The sequence below is a fragment of the Pavona decussata genome, unplaced genomic scaffold (assembly GCF_977016875.1).
Source record: "Pavona decussata unplaced genomic scaffold, jaPavDecu1.1 SCAFFOLD_156, whole genome shotgun sequence".
Lineage (NCBI taxonomy): Eukaryota > Metazoa > Cnidaria > Anthozoa > Scleractinia > Agariciidae > Pavona > Pavona decussata.
The window spans coordinates 5,134,175-5,158,198 of NW_028145568.1; the positions used below are offsets into that span (position 1 = coordinate 5,134,175).

At 39.6% G+C, this 24,024-nt stretch overlaps 2 protein-coding genes and 1 long non-coding RNA gene across 3 annotated transcripts; 2 read left to right on the forward strand and 1 right to left on the reverse strand.

The window, feature by feature from the left end:
- Positions 1-14: 14 nt before the first annotated feature.
- LOC146465476 (uncharacterized) lies at positions 15-17,868 on the forward strand. Its single transcript, XM_085128374.1, has 15 exons — positions 15-179; positions 387-478; positions 1,005-1,093; positions 1,873-1,949; positions 2,234-2,417; positions 3,183-3,331; positions 6,022-6,145; positions 7,008-7,125; positions 7,383-7,488; positions 8,238-8,381; positions 9,892-10,003; positions 10,410-10,585; positions 11,476-11,546; positions 12,780-13,195; positions 14,313-17,868. The coding sequence occupies exons 1-15, from the start codon at positions 144-146 to the stop codon at positions 16,553-16,555; spliced, it is 4,137 nt and encodes a 1,378-aa protein (XP_084984500.1). The 5' UTR covers positions 15-143; the 3' UTR covers positions 16,556-17,868.
- LOC146465477 (uncharacterized) lies at positions 17,068-18,841 on the reverse strand. The gene is made up of 2 exons (XR_014868241.1): positions 18,331-18,841; positions 17,068-18,244 (listed from the first exon to the last, which is right to left on the reverse strand). It is a non-coding gene; the product is annotated as an uncharacterized LOC146465477 (long non-coding RNA).
- Positions 18,842-21,214: 2,373 nt separating this feature from the next.
- Positions 21,215-22,849, forward strand: LOC146465478 (melatonin receptor type 1B-B-like). Its single transcript, XM_085128705.1, has one exon. It carries the CDS (start codon positions 21,446-21,448, stop codon positions 22,466-22,468), a length of 1,023 nt encoding a protein of 340 aa, XP_084984831.1. The 5' UTR covers positions 21,215-21,445; the 3' UTR covers positions 22,469-22,849.
- The last annotated feature ends 1,175 nt before the right edge of the window (positions 22,850-24,024 follow it).

The window sequence follows — 24,024 nt, forward strand, 5'->3', positions numbered from 1 at the left end:
GGGATCGTGGCGGATTCAAAATCAACCGCCAAATTATATTTCGCTGTTTTGCAGTCAATCGCTTTTATACCCATCCAGGCCCGTCGATTTTGCTTGTATTTTAACTGTCCGAACTTGTTTTTTAAGCGGTCCTGGGATGAAAAATGAATTCAGCAAACGCCAGGTTTCTACTTAACTGGGTAAGCTTCGAGAGATCTTCGATTTTAGATTGTTCTTCGAATGTACAAAATTTACGTTGTAATAACTGGAACGTTCAGCTCAGTTCGTTCATCTTTTCGTGGACAGCATATATATAAGCTTAACCAAGGCTTAAGCTTACTATAATAGACTTTATTTTTAAGCATCCTTTTAATTATATCACCGATTTCTGTTCTGTTCGTTTTCAGATCAACTCAAATGCCTCGTGTGTTGATGAAAGAGTGTTGAAGATCACAGACGAGGGCTGTAAGAATCTCCTGCTAAAGATTCTTCATCTAATGTAAGCTTAGCTTATTTGGGCCTTGATCAATTTTTTTAAGCAGACAGTAAAATTTACCACCAACATACTTAAAAAATTGTGTTGATGCAGCTGGATTGATCATGCATTATTTTCAATTTATCCATGCATGGCCATCTGGGCTTATTGCCATCAAATCAGGTTGAATCCGAGTGCATCAATCCATATATATACAAAACTTGAATCCTTAATTCTGCAGACATTGTTTCTTTATAGAGTATATACCAGCTAGGGAGTTTTACATGTATTTCCACTTTTTCTATTTCTCCGTATTACTTGGTTGGTATATAACTAGGGTCTTGCTAGAAACTGAGAACGTAACTACAACTCCCTGAAATTACTTTAAATCTGGCCTCTTTGAATTCACCAAAAGAAACCCCTCGAGACACAAATAGACAAGCCATATGTCCCATAACTGCTCACCTTCCCCACTCCTGCGGATTACCGTATAGGTGTAATAATGTTTGCTTGTAGTACCTGTCAGATTAATCTGTTTCATTTTTTTTAGTGACAAACAAACAGCAAATGATCTGCCAAGTGACCACAAAACCTTTGAGGTTGAACAAGTACTGTCTCTTATTATCTCCTATCTTGGAGGTAAGGACACTATGCTGTATCAAAAACTGTTCATTGTTGGTATTGACTGGCAAAACAAGTACACAATATTGTATCAGAAAGTCCTCAGATTTCTCAATGCAAAAGAATAAAAAGCTTTGTTGAATGACAGGCTTGAAGAAAACATCTGAGTTAAGTATGCAAGAAGTTGAGCTCTCTGTAAGATGCATAGTTTACTTCAATCTTGTGGAAAATATATTAGCATGTGCATAACTTATTTATTGACAAAGGTAGACATTTTCACACCTTCAATGAACACCATAAATTTCAACAATGTACATGTAAATAATAACACAACTTAGTGACGCAACTTTCTTCAAAGTCATTTTTAATTTAGATCTACGGGGATTTGAAAAGCACTGACGTAGGTGTAAAAAACATTTTCTACAACATGCAATATAATAATTATTTGTACATAAAGATGGTCACCACACTGTACAGGGAGTGCACAATTACTCTCAAATACACTGCCAAGATGATTGGCCTCTCAAGTTCATGTGATGGCATACTCTGCAGGCATGGCCTGGGTAAACCACTACTTTAACCTACATGAATTTAAATCATTGGGCAAATGCTGTATGTTTGATGTGGAACAAACCTCTCTGTTTGATAGATATGGGTGCTTGTTCATTCAAACGTCAAATGTTTTGATGACAAAATATTTCATGTTACCAAATAAGGTAGTATTTTCATGAGCATGCCATCCATGGTTAAATGCTTGCCGACTGCACTGTAATTTTCTTTAATTCTTCCATCCTCAGGTTTCCACCATGTAAACATTAACACTGTTATAAATGATGAAAATCTAAAAAACAGGGATGAATTGGAGATTGGCAAGGTGTGTATCATTTTAGTTTGCAGTTGCATCTTTACAGTGTATAATTTGTAGGAACAGCGAACATTCCCTCGTATGTACAGTATAGACTTGGTACACAGTATCTATTTAAATCACTTGTTCCAAAGGTTGCCAACTAACAAATAAGTCCTAACAGTCATGACTTTTTGTGTCTGATCAACACTTACAACACCTACTTGTAACCTATTGTTTTATATTATATTACATGTAAAAATTAATATAAAAATAATTGTTTTTTTTTTTTTATGATTAACGTCATTCATCAGGTCATCACATTGTTACTTTGTGGAGCTACTCAGTGTGATGATGTAGCCGTGTTTGTAGATCAGATCACCAAGTTGGATGTTGAAGATCAGTTCACATTTAAGTTCTTGGTTGAGTCAGTTTTGACTGAGCTGGAACATGGATGTCTGACAGCAGATTCATTTGCTACAATCTTGAGCAAAAAAGGTTAGTAAAGTTAACATATTCCAGTCTTTGACTAAGTACAGTGACATGTTACATTTTTCTAGGCAAGATAGCACTAGTCAGATTTTTATGAGGCATTAGAGGTGGGTGGGGGGAAAGGCTAATTTTCATACTTAGCTTAAAGAAACTTATGAACATGCATCAAGTACCAAAGGTCACACAATAATTATGTACATGTAATGTTTAAAAAAACGAACAGGAGTGTTTAAAACCGCAAGGAGCAGCCGAGTGGTTTTAGACCCGATAAAACACGTGCTAAGAGCTTTTTAGAAGGTCTTCAAAAACTTTCCTGGAAAAGAGTGTGTCAATAGAGTTCATAACAATGATGCTTTTGTGAACATTGGAAATAAGCACACAAGAAAAACACTGCATACTAATGAGGAGTGTTTTATCAGCTGATAGAACACTGCATACTAATGAAGAGGAGGTTTATTGATATAATGTCACTGCACGTGATGACTATTATCGACCATTTGATAGGTCAATGGGCTTATGAATTATTAGTGAGTTTTTGAAGTGGTGGTTTTGAAAGAACATGACAAACAAAAAACAAAGTATCACAGTGACTATATTTGGTAAAATACAAGTTTCAGTATAATTACTGTATTATAATATTTGTACTATATTATATAGTGATACTTTGTATTTTGTTTGTCATGTTCTTTCAAAACCACCATACATTCAGCATGCACTTCAGCCACAGGTTTGCAACACTCAGCCACTTTTTTACATTGCTTTCTATTGCAGTTAATTTATCAGAGTGCCAGAAGGTGGAACAATCAGACAGCACACTACCCTCTCCTCTAACGGTACAGTCACCAGTTGAAGCTTTCTTTACCAATTCTCCTTTAAAATCCCTTGTGGCATCTCCACAGCGAAGAAGCAAACAAAACCAGGTAAGACTGCATAAATATTTAATAAATATTAATAACAAGCCTACAAACTGTAAATTTGATAATCAATACTTTTGGGGATCCAATCCAAACAAATTGCGATATTTCCAGAAATGCACCTACACCGACTATAATGGCATTTTAGTCCAACTAACAGCGGTCTACAGAAAACACTGCTAGCTCATGTAATTGGCCCCTTGAAAGAGGGATCGGGCTGGTGTTTAACACTAGCTAATTTTTTTTGCAACTTGTCTCACAAGTTTGTTGCGACACAAGCTGTACAAATTGTTACCTACATGTACATGAAGTGTAAGTAACATACCCTAAAATGAACATGTTTTGCATTTCAGTTTTCGTAACCGCAATCGTAGTGAGAAGTAGGAGTTGGTTCCACTTCCACTTCTCGCAATGACGCAGTGAAATTGCTCAGACAAGTTGGACAAGTTGCAAGAAAAATTGTATTGTGAAAAATGACTCCAACAACGGGGTTGGATTGAATGACTTTACTTTTAATTATTTTGTCATTTTATCATTTTGCAAATTATTTTTCACATCCAAGGAGCTTATCTATGGTTTTCTGTCCCTTCGTATCACTGTGATGCCACATTTAAGTTGAAATAAGCCTAATGTGGTCTTTTTAATGGGAAATTTTGCTGTAGTTGGAAATTGTGTCGTCAGGGGTGAGAAATTGCTGTCCTGGGGAGCTTTCCATTTAGCGAAAACCGACTAGTAAGACAAGATGTAAATGAGTTCGCGCTGATCAAACAGAAATTTTCCTCAACAAAACAGACGACGTCTGCGGTGCTTTCCATTTTATCAGATTGACAAGTCTGACCAGCTGTTGTAAAATGGAAAGACACTTCCCAATCAAACTGGGCCAACTGAGAAAAATCCCTCTTACCATTTTCTGTTCCTTAATCCCCAATTGCAACTTAGGGGCTTTCCACAAGTTGCTCGAGATTTCCCAAAAAGTTTCCCGTAATTTCTCAAAACGTTGCTCAAAAACAGCAAAAATTTGGTTGTTGTCGCTCTCTTTCTTTATTTGGTATGATGCAAAAATATGCAAATTGTACAACAGAAGTAAGGTTTCTAAGCATTTTTGCCGTGCAATTTTGCTGAGTAACCAGTGTTGCTAAATAACTTTGTCCTCAATTATAAAAGCCAAAAAAATTATGAGTAAAGACTTCACCTCAATAGTTAATCTTGTAAAAAAAAAATCTAGTATTGTTGTTGCTATTGTCAAGACTTTTAACCATTTTAATGCAATTTAACTGCAATCAGAGTTGCTAAAAACATATAAACTTGTCCTTAAATAAAACCAACTTATGTTCTACCAGGCTACCAGTACATAGAAATACATTTTCAAGGCACTTAAGTACTCAGTCTTGCTCCTGCTTCTGCGGCTACCCTCACAGCTAGAAGACTTGACACTGAAATAAAGTTTATCATCATCATCATCACAGGAACTGAATGACCTCCTTCACCTGAGACACTCAAGCCAGTCGAGTGTGAATCTGCCATTTTGAATTTTCTTTAAGAAACCGCTGATCTGGCAGCCCGGCTTGTCGCATTTTGCGCCCATGATCTGTCCCGGGAGCGGGGAGGATCTGGCTCCGTTTTCACAGGAATTAATGAAGGTGCCTACTTTTGGTACTGCGCATACGTTCTGCGCATCTCGAGATACTCGGGTTTCCTATGGGTAGTACTCACTAATACAGGGATATCTTTGCGTGGTTTAAAACTGTGCGGAGAAAGCAAGTGCTCTTGGTATCCAAAAAGAAAATTTGGGGTAACCATGTATTTTTTAGAGATAATTAAGCTTCTATTTAGGAAGGACTGCCATACATTGCTTTATATTTTGGCGCTTTTTGGAAATATTGTTCCTTAATTATCTCTAAAAAATGCGTGGTTACCCCCAATTTTCCTTTTGGATTTCAATAGCCCTTTTTAAGATCTGCTTTTCCTGCATAGTCATATACCGCACAAAAATACTTCTGTATCAGTAGGCACCGTCCTTAATACATTGTCTACTGAAACACTGAGAAATATGGAAGCAAGGCCGATTTAAAGTGCACCTAACCCCCAATTTTTTTTTCTCTTAAATAAATCTTTGCAACCGTTTGAAACATATTGCGCTATTTGGCGCCTTTTTCAACCAAATCTTGACTTTTTAAAGGCTGTAAAATTACGAAATCTAGCCATCATCTGTCCCATGACCGAGCTAGTAAGGGACATAAGTCAATTCCTTACTTGACGTCACAAACTGATTTGCATTGTATTAAGTCTTTGTGAAAATGCATGCAAAGCAGTTTGTGATGTCATGTGGGTTAGGTGCACTTTAAACACTAAAAGCTGATCCGATTTCTCAGAATTGGTAGAAGACTAGAAATTGCTCAGAATGCAAAACGTTGCTCGAAATACGAGAAGATTGCCGAGCAATTTGTGCAGCCATAATTGCCCCCATAAGTGAAAATCTAGTGAAGAGAAGTAGGGAAACGAACCAGTTTGCAAAAAGGGAACGGCAAATTTCGGACCGACTGATCCGATCGATCAAAATGGACCTCCTTCATTAGGATAAGTTCTACCAGTAAACATTAACTAACTAGGTATTTTAAAATCTGTTTTTGTCTCTTTTGGGGAACGGCAAACAAGGTAAATAACTTCGTTATAATTTTATCCTCACCTGATTGCAGCTCATGTTGAACAAACTACAGCAGAAAGTATCAAAGCTTCAATCCTCTTTGGACTTACAAATGCACGTACAGTCTGAACTGGAAAATGAGCTGACGGAGAAGAACAAGGAGATTGACGCAAGAGGTAATGGGTATACCTTATTATATTATTTAGTTCAGTGAATAAAATAAATAAACAAGGATATGCATGTAAAATGTATGAAGTGAGGTATTTTGAAATGCTGAAAAGTATCCGCCAGGTCTTCAGCTAATGACATGTTTGCGCTTTGGAAATCAATTTTCATGTAAGAAATAAAATTTAACGAAGGAAGAGTTACTGACTGACTAGAAATCATTACACCATTAGGCTATAAAGGTCAATTTAACACTGCTAAAGTATTAACTGGAAGTTACGTATACTAGTCAAAATTGCTAAGAAATTTGTTTTTGTTTTTGTTGTTGTTGTTTTTTCAGTTGTACATGTATATGTACGGAAAATAAATAAATAAATAAATGATAACCCTCAGTTCAGGTTTGTGGAATACTTTTTCCCCTTTTTCTATTATTACATGCAAAAAGTCTCCTTTTTCACTCATCAACGCTAGAAATCATACGTTTTGAAGTCTCCTTATACATCGTTTTTCGAAAGTTTCTGTTTTCAGTGAAAGCTATCTGAGCTTTTTCAATCGTTCTCAGTAAATGGGGACTGCATTATTGGGCAAAAAAGTAATTTCTTATTCCTCTCAGGGCCAGCGCGAAACACGCGAGTGTCCGTATCTCCTTGCTGGATGCAATTTTCACACGTACTCAAGTTTCCTGACTGCCTCTTTTAATATAAGAGAACAGCAGTTTATAGTCTACACTCAAATGCAGTGACGGGGCGCTCTTTTCTCCAGTACAATTGTCTCACGCAGTTTTTGGCTCATGCTGTATAGCTATCATTTGACTACATAAGAAATTTCCATTTTTAGTTCAATCTTGAACGTGCATTCCTTTGGTACTTGTAGATGCCACAATTATAGGATTGCGGTCAGAGATCACAAAGTTGTTATCGTCCGCTGAGGAACTGGAGCTTATGAGACGCTTCAAAGACGAGTATGAGAAGACTGATAAAGAGAACGCCAGGTATTAAACAACCACTCAACAGTTTCTTGTTACTAAAGACCAGTGTCACAATGCGTGTTTACACTCAGGAGTAGTTAGTAGAGTAACCTGAGCCGGTATCAGGCCTATTAACGGGAGGGGGGTTGGGGAAGGAGGGGGAAGCAGGAGAAGAGGTTTTGAGTTACTTTGAGTGTGGAGGCAAATAAATATACACCTTACATAAAAGGAGGAGTTCTTGCTTGTTTTTGGTATACGTTTTCTTTCGTTGCGTTTTGCAGATTGAAACATAAAATCGTGGAACTGCAGACATTTAGGCAGCAATGTGGAGATCTTGAACAGAAAGCTAACAGTTTTATGCAAGAAAAAGAGGAGTTTGAAAAAGAGGTGCGTATGATCTTTGGAGGATTCCACAAGCTGCAATATAGAAACTGCCGCCTTACACAAATTAACAACCGCAAATTGTTAAGTGGCTGTTTCCACTATTAGCAGCCAGCTCCTAAATTGAGACCGCTCCCATGGCTGGCAAATCCTGGCAAAACGGTCATGAGCCCCCAGGGCCTTGGGGGAAGACAGGCACCCATCACACTGATAAAACAGTGGAAAAGACAGGGGGGAGGTAGGGGGGCAAAACAGAAGCTTCCTGGCGCCAAAACCGCCATGCAAACGCTTGGCTCGGCCTACGCAGCAAGAACGCCGCACATTCTATGAGCACAATTATGGTGCATGTGCCCAAAGAGACACCGCTGGTCACGGAGCAACACTTGCGCTATTTGTTGTTAACTTCGTTCAATTGCATTTAACTACATTACTTCAGTCTATAGGACTTTTTCCCCTCTGAATACATCTTAGACTTTAACCGCTTTAACATACAGAAAAAGAAACCTTCCACATTAAAGTTTATTTATTTTTTCTCACCTTTTGGTATGGTTGTTTTTTTGACATTTCCAAATGACCTTTCCTTGAATAGAAAACTAATATTAAAATTTTATGACATTAGCGGTGTCTAGCATTAATAAACCCCCTACCCCAAATCAAGATGGGTCCTCATCAAGAACACTTGTTATACTGAACTGCGTCCCTTATAAAATAGGATGTAGTTGCTTCAAGGTTTACTATGGTGTGTTAATTTTTAGCGTGTGGAAACAGAGCGGTTGAAGTCCAGCATCGAGCGATATAAGAGTAAAATTCACCACCTGGAGTTTAAAGCAAGTGAACTGGAAGCTACATTGAACCGAAAGGAGCAGATGATTGCAAAGCTTCAAAAAGACTTGGAAGAGGTAACTTTATTGACTGATTCTGCCTTGCGCTAATGAATTCTTTTACGAGTTTCCAGGTTCGGAAAGCGATTTGGGACAAATGGTCTAAACTGACGATCACAGTAAGAACAACTTATCTCATAAAGCACGAGTTTGTCCGTTGTTCAGACGTTCTGAAAGTCCCTTTTTGTGGCATTCTCGGAGACCCAGGAGCAGTTAGTCGGGCAACAAACTTTCGCCCACGAAAATCCCTGCTACCCGACTAACCGCCCCTGGGTCTCCGAGGATGTTTTCGTGGGAGTTCGGTAAGTTTCTTCGCTCATCAGTCACTCTTTTCGGCTCATAAGAAGACAACTTCAGGCAAGTCTACAAGCTGACGCTGTTCAATGAAACAAGTATTGCTAAAATAAGTTTTTTTTCCTTAAACGTACGCTGTACCATACCCTCCTGTGTACTCCACCCTCCTATTTATTGGTTTTCACCTATCGTCCACCCTACAACGATCGAAAATGCCAATAAAAACAATAATTTGAACCGAAACGTGTGGTTATAGCGTGGATGTGTAAGAACAAAGCTTTTACAGTGCGACGCATCTTACCGTGGCCACCCAACAAACTTTTTTTTACAAGTTAGCCAATCAGGATACGCGAATTTGATTAACGGTCACGCCTCCTTGCAAAGTCCAACAGGCAAGTGACGCGACAACGAATTATTGAAAACATGTCGTTTTGTATTTTATGAACAAGGAAGAAGATATCCTGATTGGCTAACTTGTAAAAGAAGTTTGTTGGGTGGCCACGGTAAGGCTCGTCGCTGTAAGCCTTTTGAAAACGCGTCAAAACGTAACATGCTGTTCAAACGGAAACTCATTGTGTGGGCAGGTGTAAACGATACGCCGAAAGAAGCTAGTAGAGACCAAACTATATTGCTTCACTTTAATTGTCAATTGAATTTGAATCTGCAACCTCTATATGATATAAAATTCCATGGACTTGTCATGGCAGTCAGGCAGAAGTTAGGAACAGACATAATTACAACTTACCGGTACTTGTAATTCCAAACTGTTTTCAAGACATGTTTTAAAAGCCTCCCAGTGACTTACACTCGTACATGCAGGGTCCGACAAATATTTTTGACAAAACTTGTCCCTGGGCAACAAGAGGCAAAAAGCACTTGCCTGGCAGGAGGACCTGTTTGTCCAATATATGGCACATGTCATGTCTTCAGTGAATTGTTCCTGAATCCAAAATAGCTCTATTCCAAACAGAAATTGAAAAACATTGTTAATAGTGGCGGTTCGTATTGTGTCTTGTTGTTGTGTAATAAGGGATAGCGGCCTTATTATTCGGCATGCTTTTGAAAAACCTACCAAGTGGAGACGTTTCAAAACCGCTTACAAATGGACACTGTTTACTTCTTTCTTTACTTAGTTACATCAGTAACATCCCTTTACTCTAGAACATGATATTGATTGTGTTTTCGCATTATATAATGAAATGTTACATGTGGTTTTTTGTTATGTTTCACACAGGCTGTTAACGCGGCATCCACATCAGCGCAGATGAGACGAGAATCGGACCGGTCAGAGACGATTGAAGTTGATGATGTTGTCCTGGAAGAGAACATGTCCTCTTCTACAGAAGGTGATGATAAATCCGCTTTCTCGTTTTAAGCATTGTCTATTCGTTATCATTGCGAACTTAACATCTCAATTGAGATGGCTTTTATGCCAAGAGAAGGCTGACGGATCGACTCCGAATATGTTGAGTGAAGTGCCGTTTTTGAGACTGCTCACAAGTGTTTTTTATATGGATCTCATCCAGAACGGAGAACCACCATGGACAACGTACGAAATCGTACCGCAGGGAAATTTATTTGAATGCCCAGACTTGAGACTGCTTCACAAATTGGCAAGCTCACGAGCAAACCATCATGGTGACACGCCCTGGCGATCGTGGAAAGCTCAAAAAAGACTAATATGATCAGACCCAGGCGTGTCATACAGCTCTCTTCTAATTAACCTCCTCTTCTTGTCTGCTTATTTCAAAGATGGTTCCCCAAACCACGCCCCAATAGCGCCAGTCAGTATAGACACTCGAGTCATTGAGCTTGAACTGGAGAAGCGCCGCTTGACGACCGAACTATTGTCTGCTGTAAGCGAAGAGGAATACCTCGCCTTGAAGGAGACACTGGAAGACACCAAGGAAGCACACTCGTCTTATAAGGTTTGTTTAATGCCTAGTTTCTCCCTGGAGTGTCGATATGTTTCCGAGCCGAGAGGTAGTGAGAATTAAGACACCCATCAATTGCTTTTGTTACTGTGGGGATGACTACTGAGGTCATTTTGACTTTCTCCGCGGTATTATATGATAGTTAAAATTTCATTGCGATACTGCAAGCGATAGTGTTGCTGTTGTTGTATTTGTTTGTTTGTTTGTTGTTTTTTCGGTCAATGCCAGAACACCTTTTTGAATGTAGATGAGTCCCTGGGCAAAGTGCAACATACACACAACAGCAAAGTCTTATTCAGTTTTTATTGCGTCTAGTTTCATTGGGGTGAATGGGGAAAGAGGAGCGTCATTTTCAATCAAATAAAAAGGACTACACTACATTGTTTGATAGCTATTGAAAGTATCTATAGTTGGCTGAGAAAGCTATTGATAGTTATGTTTAATTTTGTAATCCATACCTTTCCGTCGGTACTCTCGCAGTTGTGATAACTCGATGTTTCAAGGTGTTGTTTTACTCCAGTGTAGCTGCAGACTCTCGGAAAGCGGAAAAAAAAATACTTTATTTAGGTGTCAGTGTATATAGCGCAGAGCATGAATTTGGGACACTTTCCGGATCAATTTGGAATTTAGAAGTGTTGGTTTTTGAGGAGAGGGGAAAACCGGAGTACCTTGTACCTGGAGAAAAAAAAAACTCGAGAGAAAGAAATACAACTCCGTTTAATTTTGAAAACGTGGCGTGAGTTCCCTGGTGTAATCTTTTGCACCGCGGAGTAGATCAGGCTGTGCAGGAAGGGCAACGTTTTCAGTTAAAAATTCATGTGTAATGTTCATTGAGGCGCGTGGTTGTGTGCAGTCTGAAGCCGCTTCTTCGTGTTTAATTACAGGAGAGTTATGTAGCGGCCAAATGCAGGATCCAGGAACTCGAGGATCAGTTAGCGACTGAAGGAAAGAAGAGGTGAGATTTATTTGGCTTTAAATGGGGGAAATATCATGCACGACAAGGAAAAAACGAATAAAACTGTCTAACAGAGATTTCTAACGTAGTGCAAGTCTACTGCGTTTTGTTGCGCTGCTGTACCTTATACCCCTAAAGTAAAAGAAAGAAAGGAATTTCACATTCAACTTACAATTGTACAGTATGTCCGAAATCTTACAGCGGTTACCAATTACACGCGACCTACGGCATTCAAAAGAGTCGGATAAAGTTGCGTTTTGGTGGACGTCAATCAAACAAAAGCCGTTGAAATTATTTTGAATTCTGACAAGATTCCAAGGTAACCCGGCAAGAAACTAAGAATTTTACCTCGCTAAGAGAAGGTAAACTTTATTTAAATTGATTTTCGAGCCAGATCAAGCGCAAATAAAAGGTATTTTTGAATAAAAAATTTCAATTTTCACTGCACGTGATACAATACTCACTTGCACGCATCGCTGATTTATTATCAGGTGTAGCGATTTCAAATGTTTCATAAAATAATACGGCTTCGTCTGAACAATGCCCATTTTTTTTAGATAATCTGGCTTGGAAATCAACTTTCATAAAGTTTACCATCCGTCAGCGGATAAAACTGTCAATTTCTTGGTTCTGTTGCCTTGAAATGTTCTCAGAATTCAAAATAATTTCAACGGCTTTTCTATGATTGACGTCCACCAAAACAAAACTTTATCGGAGTCTTTTGAAGGCGATAGGTCGCGTGTTATTGGTAACCGCTGTAACATTTTTACTTTGTACATGTACATTTTGACTTGTACTGTAAAATTGCGATTCACAGTAAATGTTAACTGCAAATTAAAAGAAACTGCACATCTTAAACGAATAGGGCGGTAGTACTGACATTATAGTGACATCGAAATGACTTGAAATCTAGACTGGTCAATTCCCCTCTATTGCGGACTTTTCCTATTACCAAATGATGGTCCCGAGGGTATCCGCTTTAACGAGAGTTGACTAGATACATGGATGATTCCATTAAGCTCCCAACCTTCCAATGGGCACCCCCCCCCCCTCCCCTTTTTAAGCGATCCCCTTTCATGAGTGGTTTAATTTTTGGATATGCGTACCCGTCCCAGTAACTTATGCCATGATGTATTAAAGATTCCCCTATGAGACCATTAACCGGCATAGTCCTACGTGTATCTGATGATCTGTCGGGGTAATTTTGGTTTTCTTTTTTTACTTCTTTGTTAGTGAACAACTGTTCGAGCAGTTGAAGAATATCCAGGAGCAATGTTTCCAAGAAGTCGAGGAACTTAAGGCAACTCTTTTCAGCGAACGTTCCTTAAAGACTGAACTGGCTCAAGAGCTTGACTTGAGAGAAAAGAGACTCCAACAGACAACTGTCGAGATCCAAGCGCTGACAAGTTTGAAAACTGGTCTGGAGGGCAGTCTTCAAACGAGCAACGCACGAGCACTTGACGATAAAGCCGAGTACGAAAGAGAGTTGAGCTTGAAGAAGGAAGAAATGGATAAGTTATGTACAAAGCTGACAGAATTAGAGAAAGAGTTGGAGGAAAAGATTGATCGGGTTCATGCTCTCGAACAAGAGAGAGATCAAGTTAGAGACGCGTATGAGCAGATGCTGGTAGACGTACGAAATGAATTAGGTAGGTGAAACTTTCTTCTTGTTGTTGTTGTTGTTGTTGTTGTTGTTGTTGTTGTTGTTGTTCTTCTTCTTCTTCTTCTTCTTCTTTTTTTTTTTTCTTCTTAATCCGAAAGTTTTCTCTTTTTTAATCTTTCATCGTACTAAGCAGCTGTTTAACCTTGTCAAAATTATCAAACAGGTAGTGTTTGAAAGAAACAGCAAATAAACCAAAACTACAGTGTGAACATACCTCAAATGCCGAAAGAAAGGCGTTGAACCTGTCGCTGCTCCCACTTTGAGGAATAATACCAACGATTTGACATGCTGGATCGGTTCTCGTCTGTCTAAGTCTTGCAGTAGAATTAGACTGCTTTGTTTGCAAGACATCTCATGAAAAACAGTCGCCATATTGTTCACGGAATGTGGTGCTGATATTTCCCTCCAAAGCTTGATGATAAATAAATCTACCGTCATGATGAACGTAAAGCAAGGTCTGGCTTTACTCTATCGTCAAGAAACAATTCCTTACAGTATAGGATACATCTGGACTCAGAAGGCCTTCTTGACTCAGGCCCCTGGTTGGTGGTTGCATTGCATTTCAATAGATGCCATGTCGAAAAATAGATACTATGCAGGTAACACTGAAAATGCCTGTAAAACAGTTTTGGGGAGCTGTTGCGACTGTTATCGATTGTTGGACTGCACTATACTTACCTATAGAAGACGCAAATTGGTATTGTCCCTCAAGCTTTTGTTTTGATAAATTTGCACTCTTACGTCACACTTGTCAATACAGTCAACTCTCGCCTTGCGGTCACCTCGCTAAATTACGGACACTCTCGGACACCCCGATAATACGGACAGTAGCTAAATCCCCGGCAAAAATAAATTAAAGACGTTTGACTTCAGATAATATCCCGCTATTACGGACTCTCGCAATAAAGAACACTAACTCGCTGTCCCAAGGGTGTCCGCAATAAAGGGAATTGACTGTAGTGGTAAACAGAGTCAAACTAGGGTTTCGTCTGTCTCTCCCCACCCCTCCAATCGCCCCGGGCGTTCCTTCATACAGAACCATAACAAAGACGATGCGCACCCATCACTTCTGAATAATTGGCCTTCTGTTTTTTCTTTTTAAGATGCAAAGATGAACAGCATGGAAGAGGACAAGGCTGCGGCCCTCGCCCAGTTTCGCTTCAAAACGAAACAGCTTGAGGAAGACCACGAAAAGATGAAAGAGGAGTTTGCCAACAAGCAGAAAGCTATGCTGGAAGAGGCGAACACAAATGCCGCGAAAATTCAGGAGGCTTGTGATGCGGAACGCGACGCGTGGAAAAAGAAATTCGATCAGCTGTCGGAAGAGGTTATGAATACGAGAAGTGAGATGTTCGAGAATTCAAAGAAGCACGCCGAAGATATGATCGAGATTCGAAGGAAGGCGAGAGAAGGAGAGGAGCAGTTGGACGAAGTAGCCAGAAAAATGAGAGAAGAGAAAGTTAACTTGGAGAATCAGCTTCTCAAAGCCAAGAGCTCCATTGCTGATCTAGAAATGGAGGTCAAACGAGGCGAGGCGACCAATAAGGAATTGGACAATGAAAGGAGCAAATGTGAAGAGTTGAAAGAAAAATGTGAGAGTTACGTAGCCAAGGAAGAGGTGTTAGAGGCTAATGTCGAACAGATAAAGAAAGAGGCGAAATTAGAGAAAGAACGCTTTGAAAACGAGATTAAGAAGCTTGAAGAGGCGAACAGAACTGAAGTTGGTGCAGTTCGACAGGCGCTGGAGAATTTAAAGAATGATTACAGTGAGCTGGAAATGAAACGAAAGAATGAGATTGAAAAGATTCTGGTGGAGGAGAAGGAAAGAGAAGAGGAGTTAAATGTGCAGATAGAAGAAATGAAAATTACCAACGAAGAAAAGGAAAAACGGATCGCAGAGCTAGAGTCCTTGCTAAGAGAAGCGGCGGAAGAGCAAAGGAAAAGAGTTGAATATCTGGAGTCGTCGCTGAAGCTATCGTCAGAAGAAAAGGACAAACGACTTGAGCAACTGGAAGCAATGCTGAAGGAGGCGTTGACAGAAAAAGAAAAGGCAGTCACTGAGATGAAGAACGCACAGATTGAGTGGCAAAATAAACGGCATGAACTAGAAAACAAGGTTGAAGAACTTGAAGGTGCTTCAGAAGAAGTCAAAGAAGTGGAGTTCGAATTTGCTGAGCTGAGGAATCACATGGAGGAACTGCAGGCCGAGAAAGAACGCTTGCAGCAGAAGGCTGAGGAAGAAACTATCATCAACAGGCGCCTAGGTACAGAGATACATTCTCTGGAGGCGCAGTTAGCTCACGCTGATCAACAAATACGCGAGCAAAGGCAAGAGTTTGAACACAGGGGTAAAATGGACCCGCACAGAAGACAGACAATCGCTGGCCTAAGAACGCAGTTGTATCCTCGGCAAGGCTTCGTTGAAGAGGACAGCTCCACTGATTCGGAGGATGGGCTTCCGTTCAAACTAGAAGATTTATCAAGATCTATAGGTGGCAGCAGGAAGATGGCAATGGAACGAAACAACCCGCTGAACAAATCAAACCGATCACTAACCAGTCTTCATTCGGCCTCCAGTTCAAGCCTGAGGCCTGGGGTCCAGACTCGTTCCAGTCGCCGCCAGAGCGCAATATACATGCGTGGTAACACCCCGCCTGAAAGGCGAACCACGAATAGTGCCGCCTACTTCATCCTGGGTGACGAATTTAGACCGGAAATGGAACAAGACGCCGAGGTTGAATACGATTGGAACCGACTAGCCGAACTGCAGCGTCGGAACGCTTCATGCCTGCCGCACCTGCAGACCTCGTATCCGGTGGAAACGCAGATGGGGCCGGACTTTTCTGGGCAAGAGGACGCGCTCAAAACGGGGCGCTTGTCCTTGGATGCATCTCTAGCAAAACCTTATTACACCCGCAAAAGAAAATCAGAAGAGAACACCACGAAAAAGAATGGATCCACTTTGCCCAAATCTAAGTCCGCACCCATGATCACCCCAGCAAAGCAGTCTCGTTCTCAGCGACTCACTCAAGCCATGCAGTCAGCTCTGGGATCGCTGCGGTCCAGATCAAATGAGAACCTGTCTAAAGATGAGCAGGAACCTGAGGCGACTTCGTCGCGCAGGGAAAGTCTCGCCTTCAGCATCGAGATCACGCCGCCAAAAAAGACAAAGAAAGCGACGGTTGAGAGGCGGAGAACCATCTCGCGGTACACTGGAACTAGCCGACTGCTTGGGGACAAGGATAAAGCATCCTTGAAGAAATCAAAGACGCAACATTTGGGAGCGGGGGCGAGTAATGAAAGAAAGCCGCTTAGACCACGCCAAATGAAAAAGAATGCCAAATGACATTAGAAAAAGACTAAATGAAGCGATGATTGTACCGTAAAGCGATTCTTAAGGAATTAACCATAACGGGAATCAATGTAGAAACACTTGACTGACACTTGGATAGTTGATGGAACGAGTCCAGGAAGGGTTAAGAGTTTCCGATTGTTCTAAGTCAATCAAAGGACTGCACGAGTATTCTCAAACCACATCAGCAGTTACACCGTCGGCTTTTCGGCATATTAATCATGTTCTTGTTCACAAAGCAGCTTTGAGGTCGGGTCCATGAAGCCGTCCCAAGTAAAATGAATGCCAAGTATTTATTACAGAGTGCAAAACAGTCGCTGTTCTCCTGAAATTCTTGGAGGGAACGTGAATTTGCGAGGCCAGTAGCGACAATGAAAACCTGAATTCTCGAGCGCGAACGTCACGCGGACAACTCACTTTCCACTTGCTCGCTCGCTCAAGGCCCTAACGTGTTCTTACGATGGACCGATGCAAAAATTACGGACTGTTTTGTAATCTATAGGTACTTTTTTTTAAATAATAGGCTTTTTATTTCTAATAACACTTAAGATACATCTTCAAGACTCGATAAGTAAGCCAGTTTCTAAACTTATCAAATTATCATATATGTACAGTCTAGCTCGACGGACTATGAGCACCTATTTGAGGCGTTCAGATGGGCCGGGAGGTAGACTTGTCCACACAAGTTAAGCTCTGGCCAAATTTCCTTTGGATGCTTTTCTAAAGCGCGCGCAAAAATCGCACATTGTAATAATGGTAAAAAAAAAAAGGTTTTAGAAGAGTTTGAATCCCCACTTCCACACATTGCTAATGGCGATTGAAATAATTCATATTGGAGACAATGCTTCAAATAGGAACAACACTTGACACAGGCCATTTTTACGATAGCGTCATTTACTACAACTACCAGAATCCTTTCAGAGTTTGTTGTTTTCTCTTGCAAATTAGGGATATTATTCTGGTACGTGAAGTAAAAACACGTCATCGTGAACAATCGCTTATTGACATTGCAAAAGGTTGGGGGGGACTTTGGCCAGGATTGTGGTTTAAGACCCATCCCTTGAAAGTCGCGATACTTACCAGTCCTGAAAGCGTAGTTGCTCAATAGGGTCAATTCATTTTTAATTAAAATTGTTAATTTTATAAAACTGCAAGTATAAGTATAGCACGTCCAACTACTTTTGTAAATTTATGCCCGTTTTGCAAATATGTAATAAGTGTATAATGCCCTAAGGAATTCTACCCTAGATTACAGTTAGGGGCACTCAGTCAGGTTTCCAGCCAAATACAATGAAAGACTAGATTTTTCACTTTCGTGTGTGATCTGTAAGAGAGTCTTCGTTTTTCATGGAAAGGTCGAGTGTATGGGTAGGAGTGAAAAGAAACCTTGTTTCCATTCTCATAGCAATGACACAGAAAACTGAGAATCAAAATTTCGACATTACCCTAGGGAAAGAGGTCGCCAGTGTGAATGAGTAAATAAATTTGTTTTTAGGTCCATAACAGCCCTGTTCCCAGGCCTCTTGGCGCTTATCAAGTACACGTCTTATTCCGACCGTGAGAGTGGGTCCATAATAGCACAGAAGGGCACCTAAAAATATTGGTACAGACGCTGATTCAGGTTCAAAGTTTATACGAAACTATACCGATTTTTGTTAGGTGTTGTTAAGAGATTTTTAATAACTAAGTCTTGGTTAGAGTAGATAAGGTTTCTAATTAGAAAAGTTTATGAGAAACTCTTTAAAATGAAAACTAGCTAGATTACAAACGAACAACGTTTCGCATTCCTCATGACAGCATTGTCAAATTCAAATGTCAGTGTCAAATTCGGTGAAGTCTTAATGAACATAATTTAATGTGAAAAAATACGGTGAAGTATTGTGAATATAATTAAAGTATTATAAAATGTGTACAGACTGGAAAAGGCATAAAATATTGCGTCGGCCTATCGCCATAGGTTGGTGACGCAGGACGAATGATATTAGGTGGGTTCACACTAGGTACTTCAAGTGCACTTGAGTCATTAGTGTGAACCCACCTACTGTATTTGGAATCTTGAGCTGAGCTGATCGGGAGATGCGCTCGTGTGTGTTGAAACCTGGGAACAAGGCCGAGATAGCTCTTGAGTAGACTGCATGCCAAATGTTCATTTCTTGAAAATCGGAAAAAGCAGATCATTAAAGGCTACGATTGCTAGGGGTAAGCTGTCATTTTTCCGAGATTATTAAAATTAAGCTACAATTTGGAAAAAAAAATGGACATGATTTACCTGTAAAGCTTTTTGACATTATTGTTGCTTATATTCACATTCATGTGAAAATCCTTAACGTTAGAAATGCAAATGAATGTTCAGTTGAAACAAAGAGTTTCGCGGATGGGATGAAATTCCATTTTTTTTTTTTTAATTCTATGTACTTGCCTCATCGTCAAAGCAAACTATTACCCTGCAAATTTCCGTTTCTGTATCATTTCTACAAGTTCTGAACCCCTGCGTAAATAAAGGGCATTGAGAACGTGCTCCAGCAGAAGTGCCTTAGATGAAATACGCATTCGATCGGGCATTTCACGTAATCAGAGATCCTCCAAAGTCCTCCAAGATGACGCCTTCCTTCCGTAGACATAAGTTTGACTGGAGGCGGATCACTCCGTCTGACTTTCCCACCATGTGCATGTTACTGGTGCATCGCTGTTGTCTCCTATTACTCTGATTTTTTTTCACACGGCTTGCGACAAGTTCCGTTACGATCTGATTAAAGACCAAGCGCTGGTTGCTGAAACAGCGGATAACTTAATACACTGGATAAATCGCTACCCAGGCAGATAAAATACGAGCGAAAATTTCCATATTGTATTACCCCATGTTATCTTGAGTAAAGGAAAATAACAACGTCGTGTACTCATAACTAACAATGGGCCGGCTGTATGGACATGTCGCTTTATGTTTTATTTGGAGTAGATTTTCTTCGCTGGATAGCAATTTTTTCCGTTGAATAAAGTGATCTAGGTTTTAAACAATTAGAGTGGACTGAGGCAGGTATTGAGTTATCTGCGCCGTGCTCTGCTCCATCTCTCAAAATCTGCTGCCTGTGCAGCTACATACAAAGCCAGAACCATTACATTTGGTTTTAACAATTCGGCTTTTTCTAATGACAGTTACACTCTTTCTATAAGAATATTGAGGCTGAAATTTGCGAAATTTTAAGGATATTTTAAGAATAAACCCGAGGCTGAGACAGTTGAAAAGAATATAATATTGTGTTGAAAATTTGTAAATGCAATACAATTATATGTTTTTAGCTAAACCGTATAAAATTCTTCCTTTCTCTAAACGGCAAAACTAGCCAATAAAGCGATAAAAACCTGCACCAGCCAAATGTTCGATGTAATACATATGTATGTCATAAGCGTCATAAGCTGTACTAAAGATGAATCTAAGAATATTCACAAGGATATTTTCAGCCCTACATCGGCAGAAAAATAAGAATATTCACCCTGAGCCGGAAAAACAATATTCTTATTGAAACTAGGTTATCGTTTTATAAAATTCATTTCTTCAGCTTCTAGAGATTACGAGTGCGAAGATTTCAATTTGGGAAATGAGTATATCTTAATTTGAAAACAAACTGAAATATAATTATATTGGACTAAACGCGCGCCATTACCAGACAAGTTAACATGGCCTAAATTAAAGTGTTAAAAATGAGCCAGCCATCGCCCTTACCACACTTAAGCTTTTCATATAATATGCTGAGAAGTATAAGAAATTTATTACCTCGTCTATAATAAGACCTTTACTTAAATTCACACTGTTTTGTTAAACAAATCGCATTTTAGATAATTTATTCTTATTTTTTATTCCCTCGTATCGATCCTATGCTGAAACTCACAGAATTTATACGGATCACACGTGGTTAAACTCTAGGGTTTAGTGGTATATAATCGATAAAAATCCATTTTATTGATCTTTCATTCGCTCATACATTTCCAACTGAGCTTCAATTTAAATTTAGAAGAAGAGTTACAACCCAAAACAACCTTCATGATGATGACACATGTTATGATAATAACAAAGGATACAAAAGTACTTGACTGTTTCATGTGAATTGAATTGTTGACATGTTTGGAATTGTGAATCGATCGAACGTGAAGGTTCCTCAATAACAAATTTAGCAGAAAATACACATATACCAGTCAATATTGACCTTTCCTGTTCAAACAAGAACCATACCAAGTTTTATACTATACCTGCTGAGTTGCATTTCTAAACACCAGTCTGCTTTATTTTAAAAACGCAATAAAGGGACGAAATTGAAATTCTGTATTTTATCTTTTTATTCTTTGTCGGAAAAAAAGGCATTAGTGTCTTTTAAATTTAGAATTTTGTATTGTTTCAACAGAATACTGTGATTACCAGCTGCGTGTGCGAATGGCGACTTTTGACACGTCATAACAGTAGCAAAAATTTAATTATCCGGTCCGAGCTTTATTGCATTATCGCCAGCACTCCACACACACTACCTTAGTTATGATTGTTTGCTTTTAAGTGACAGCTTTTACGCTTTTCTACTACTTTGAGGGAGGTGATTGAGAAAAAGCATAATAAATGTACCGGTTTCATTTGATCTACCAAACAGTGCCCCCAAAACACCACCCTGATACAAATTATCACACATTATCACCTGAAGGGAATTTGGAAAGTTGAAAGAAAATGGCCTAAATTGGTATGAAAATTTATGTTTTCGTTAGAAACGGCGGACAATCAAAATGAGCGATTGTAAACTTAATCAATAACAGGCGAATTTACTCGTTATGTAGTTGCTTCTGAATCAAACTGAAAGCTTGAGTTACTTGTATTGGGCTCGCTCCGAGCTACGTTCACAATACATGATGACAGTTATTCAAGACTTTTGCAAAGACATTTCTAAATACTATCCAGACGTAAATGAGTTTTATGGCTGGTTCATAGCGAACTGTGTATTGAATGGAATTCTATCACTTTTTGCCGTTTTGGGGAATACCACCATTATCTGCGCTTTCAAGAACATGACTTGCTCGTTATCTGCGTCAAAAATACTCCTACTTGGTTTAGCAATGTCGGACCTAGGAGTCGGTCTGGTAGTGCAACCACTTTACATCGCTGTTATCGCTGAAATGTTCGAAGACGGCTCTGTTTCTCCCGCTTCTCGGTGTAAAACCAAGATTACCTTTCTCGTGGTGGGATGTTTCCTTGCCGGGGCATCGTTTTTCACCGTGTCAGCGATAAGTTTTGATCGATTCTTATCCATCTCGCTCCATCTTCGCTACAACGAGATTGTCACAGAAAAGAAAACGGTTGTCACTTTGATTATCTTGTGGGCTCTTAGCGCTATAGCGGCAATTGGATATTTATTACTGGGGGACATTACAAGAGAAGCTGTCTCAACAACGTTCACAGTTATCTTCTTCGTGACAACAACGGTGACATTTGTAAGAATTTATATCGCTATTCGGCGCCATCGCTTGCAAATATCAGCTCAACAACGAAGCGCGGAGGAGAATTACAAACAGGTGGCTTTGAACAGACGGAAGTACAAATCTGTCATAAACATTTTGTATTTGTACCTTGTGTTCACTGCCTGTTACCTCCCCTACGGTTGTGCAACCATGATAATAGCTTCTGCAAATCACGGGCAAGCGCTTAAAGTGTTTTTTCACATGTCATTGACGCTCGCGTTTTTAAATTCTTCGTTAAATCCGATCATATTCTGTTGGCGAATGCGAGAGATACGGGTGTATGTTGTAGAAGTTGTAGCGAAGGTGTTACCCTGTTTAAGAGCCGTCCAACTCTCCAGAGCTACTGGGGATCTTTCGACGATGAGAACGTCTTTTTGTGATCACAAGAGAGAAACTTCATTACGTATGAAGTAGGCTTCAACATGTAGCCACAACTGAACTGCTCTAGCTGGTGATGTTTGGTACGATTTTAGCAGCAATACAGTGCAAGATCAAATCGCCCATGTAAATTACCGGCGATTTTTCTTTAATTTCTTGGCAATTTGATAACTTTTTTGAAGCGATTAGGGCAGTGCGCATGCGATGTCTCCTTCGGTAATCTATTCGTCGCGGGTTACGGGTCACGGATATACCGCCGCGGGCGGATTCTAGTGGTTCCGAAAAAATGTCGCAGCTTCCAAAATCGGGACTTCGTTTCACTTAACTCCAACATTTTCCGTTTTATCATCACGCAGGTACTATATGTATAAGTATAAGTAGTGCTTAATGAACAAATAAAACTTTTGAGAAAAGACATCCTTTGTTTTGCAACTTCAACTTTATTGTGTTGCTTTTAAATTTATACGAAGAAAAGTAATCGCTACTTCCAAATAGTGAGATTGTCAGTGAAATACGTTAAAACGAAAATTCCAATAAAATTTGCAATTTGCAATTCAAAGGTACTTTGGGGTAAATAAGCAAACATTAGGTTGTGTTAGGAATAACATTTAGCGAAAGCAAAAATGGAGAAGATACATTATGACTATATGTGCAGGTCATAAATTAAAATGGTTTGATTTTTTGAAAAATATAAGTAGGATATAGATATGTGACTTTATTCTTAAGAATTCGTATAAGTTAGTCGTAAAAAATACCGTACTTTAGTTTCTTAAGGTGGTTCGGTATCACGGTATTCCATAGTCTTGCTCCAAAGCTGGAACGCATGCGCTTGTGTTAAAAACAATATTTTACTCACTCGCTGCGCTCGTTCGCAAAATATTGTTTAAACACCAGAAAATAAAATTCATATCTTCGCGCCACCGTGTAATATCATTTATATATCTGATGCATTTTTTTAATAAATTGAAATTGTCCTACAAGGCTAAGGAGGCAAGGGACTTAGGTGTGCAAAGTGAAGGAGTACGCTATTTACATCAAACAGAGGCTACATGGGATCAACAGGGGGTGGGAACTTAATTCGATCTTGCTGCACGGTCATGCGCAGCGTACAATCACAGATTGTCATGTGATTTTAAGAGGCATGTGACAAACAAGACCCTACATGACATTTGTGGTGATGAGCAGAAGCTTCTGCGAGAGGACTAGGAAAAAGCGTCAGGTTCTTTGTATAAATTGTTCATCTTTGTTGGGGCAATTTTTAGTTTTCGATAAAGTATCCCAAGGATAAGAATGAAAGTCGTTGCTTACATTTTTGTGTTTGTTGTTAGGACATAAAAGTAAAATTCATTTGTTTGCAAGTAAGTCTCCTTCAAAACTCGAAATAAACAGTAAACCTAATAATGTGAGGGCCGTCGTCTATCAAACCGCCCTTAAGAGCATGCGATCGACCACTAACCGAAGGGTCTGAAAAAAGGCAAGGAAAACCTACGATACTTTGATTTTAACTCTACGAGAGTAATAAAAAATGCAAACCGAACACGGTGCCAGTGCTTACCATATTTCTTTCCATCTTCACTATCAGTGGCCAAAGG